A 1,812-nucleotide genomic window follows, 5' to 3' on the forward strand; every position below is an offset into this window, starting at 1 on the left:
AATATACAGACACTCACAACACTCTCTTATCATTATCATCATTATTGCTTTTATCATTACTATTTTATCCCAATTTTCTTTTAATAGTCATGAAAAATGAATTGAATAAAATAAAAACCCCTTCATTTTTCATGACTATCACCATATTAATTTGCACCCATAGGATACTATCATACGAATTTTACTGAAATTATAATTTTTAAATCCTTTTAAATTTCTCAAAATAGCAAAATTTAACACATTTTTTATCATCGAAGAAGAAATGCAAGCAAAAGAGGCGCCTTGTTAATGACAAATGAATTGTTTCCTGTGGTGTTTGTGGTTTTGGCACCTTTCCCTTCTTGGTTTGCTTTTTCTACTGCTTGTTTGGCTTCCTCACTCAATGTGCACTTTTTTTTGGGATCTTTTTCTCCGGCGTTCCACTTGCATGGCGTTTTGCATTCTGTATCTTTGTCAATCTTATTGCACTTTGCTTCGGCTGGTTCTTTGTCAGTTTCCGATTTGTTTTGGGCTTGGAGTTTCCGCTTTACTTCTAGAAACTCTGCCTGTTGTTTTTGTTCCCTCACTTCGCGGTCGTGCAATGTTTCAGAAAGGATTTGCTCCAGGAAGGCGGGCTCTTTGATTTCTTTCAGCTGCGTTCCGGCCGGTTTACCGGCTGTTTCTTTGTGCAGTGTATATTCGTCGACTAACTTCCAGTTGTTGTCTGTGAAATTTGCTGGGTCTTTACCGAACACTGTGTCTATTTGATCTTGTAACTGGTTTTCCGGTGTTTCAGGCGGTAGGCCGTAGACTATCCGGAAAGCTAGCTTGAAGTGCTGCTCAGTTTTTAGGGCTGAAATACCTTTGTTAGTGTAGCCCGCTACTGGGTCCTCGGGGCTTGAAAATCCTTTCCAGGCTTCTGCGATGAATGCCTTAGTTCCTGCCCCCGGATTCGTCGCAAGGTCGTTTAGCTTCTGTTCGTTTGTTACAGTCGGTGTAATTTTTAATAGCCCGCCCGCCACTTCGACGCCGGTCCCAAGGCTGGTGCCGTCGACGTAGCCGTTGTTGTTGCCGAGCGTTAGCAGCTTGCACCCTGTTTCGCCGGTTGTGGTTTGTGCTGGTGCTGCTGTTTCGTATTTTTTAAGTCCATTGTCATCGATGATGTCGTTTGCCGCTACGCCCGTTGGGTCGTCACCGATTTGTGCTTTGCAACCGCCATGAGCTTGGGCTAGCTCAGTTAAACCTTGCTTTAGGCCGGTTGCCTCGCTGCCGTCGTTAGTTGTGATGCACCCTTTGGTGTTCGCTTGCCTCGGCCCTGCCGCTATGGTTAGAAATTCTTTGATTTGACCTAGAAGTTTGGCGGCATTTTCGAGGTTATTCCAGAAAGCGGGTTCTGTTTTACCTTCTGTGTGTTTTCGGGCCGCTGCTTCTTCGAAGCTCAGGTAGGAGGCGAGGACGGCGAATCGCCGTTTTGTTTGGGCATCGGAAGTTGATTGTTGCAGAATCTGCGTACGTGTTTGTTGCAGCCCCATGTCCAGTGAAAGCTGCCTGTGTTTCTGTTGAGCTAATTTGGTACCGGCCATTCTGTCCTTGAATGCCGCATAGACATCGCAAAGGCTTTGCCATGCTGTTGTCTTTAGCGGGTAGTTGTTGGCGCTTTTTCCTGGCATTGCTGATGCTAGGCATAGTATAAGGAGGGTTTCTGCCTGCCGCATTTGCCACTTAGTGCTAGTTTTCTTACGAATTTACAGTGTTTTTGGTCGTATAAAATGGTGCGCATACTTTTATTGGTTTGGTATATGGAAATTGTGAGCTTCTAGCGCTGTATATCTT

General features: G+C 44.6%; 1 protein-coding gene across 1 annotated transcript; it reads right to left on the minus strand.

The window, feature by feature from the left end:
* Positions 1-248: 248 nt before the first annotated feature.
* Positions 249-1,694, minus strand: TEOVI_000453700 (variant surface glycoprotein (VSG), putative; the record flags this gene model as incomplete). Its single annotated transcript, XM_067227296.1, has 1 exon — positions 249-1,694. The coding sequence occupies one exon, from the start codon at positions 1,692-1,694 to the stop codon at positions 249-251; it is 1,446 nt and encodes a 481-aa protein (XP_067083397.1).
* Between the last annotated feature and the right edge of the window lie 118 nt (positions 1,695-1,812).

This window comes from Trypanosoma equiperdum (genome assembly GCF_001457755.1).
Source record: "Trypanosoma equiperdum strain OVI genome assembly, contig: ctg_928, whole genome shotgun sequence".
In the NCBI taxonomy this organism is placed as follows: domain Eukaryota; phylum Euglenozoa; class Kinetoplastea; order Trypanosomatida; family Trypanosomatidae; genus Trypanosoma; species Trypanosoma equiperdum.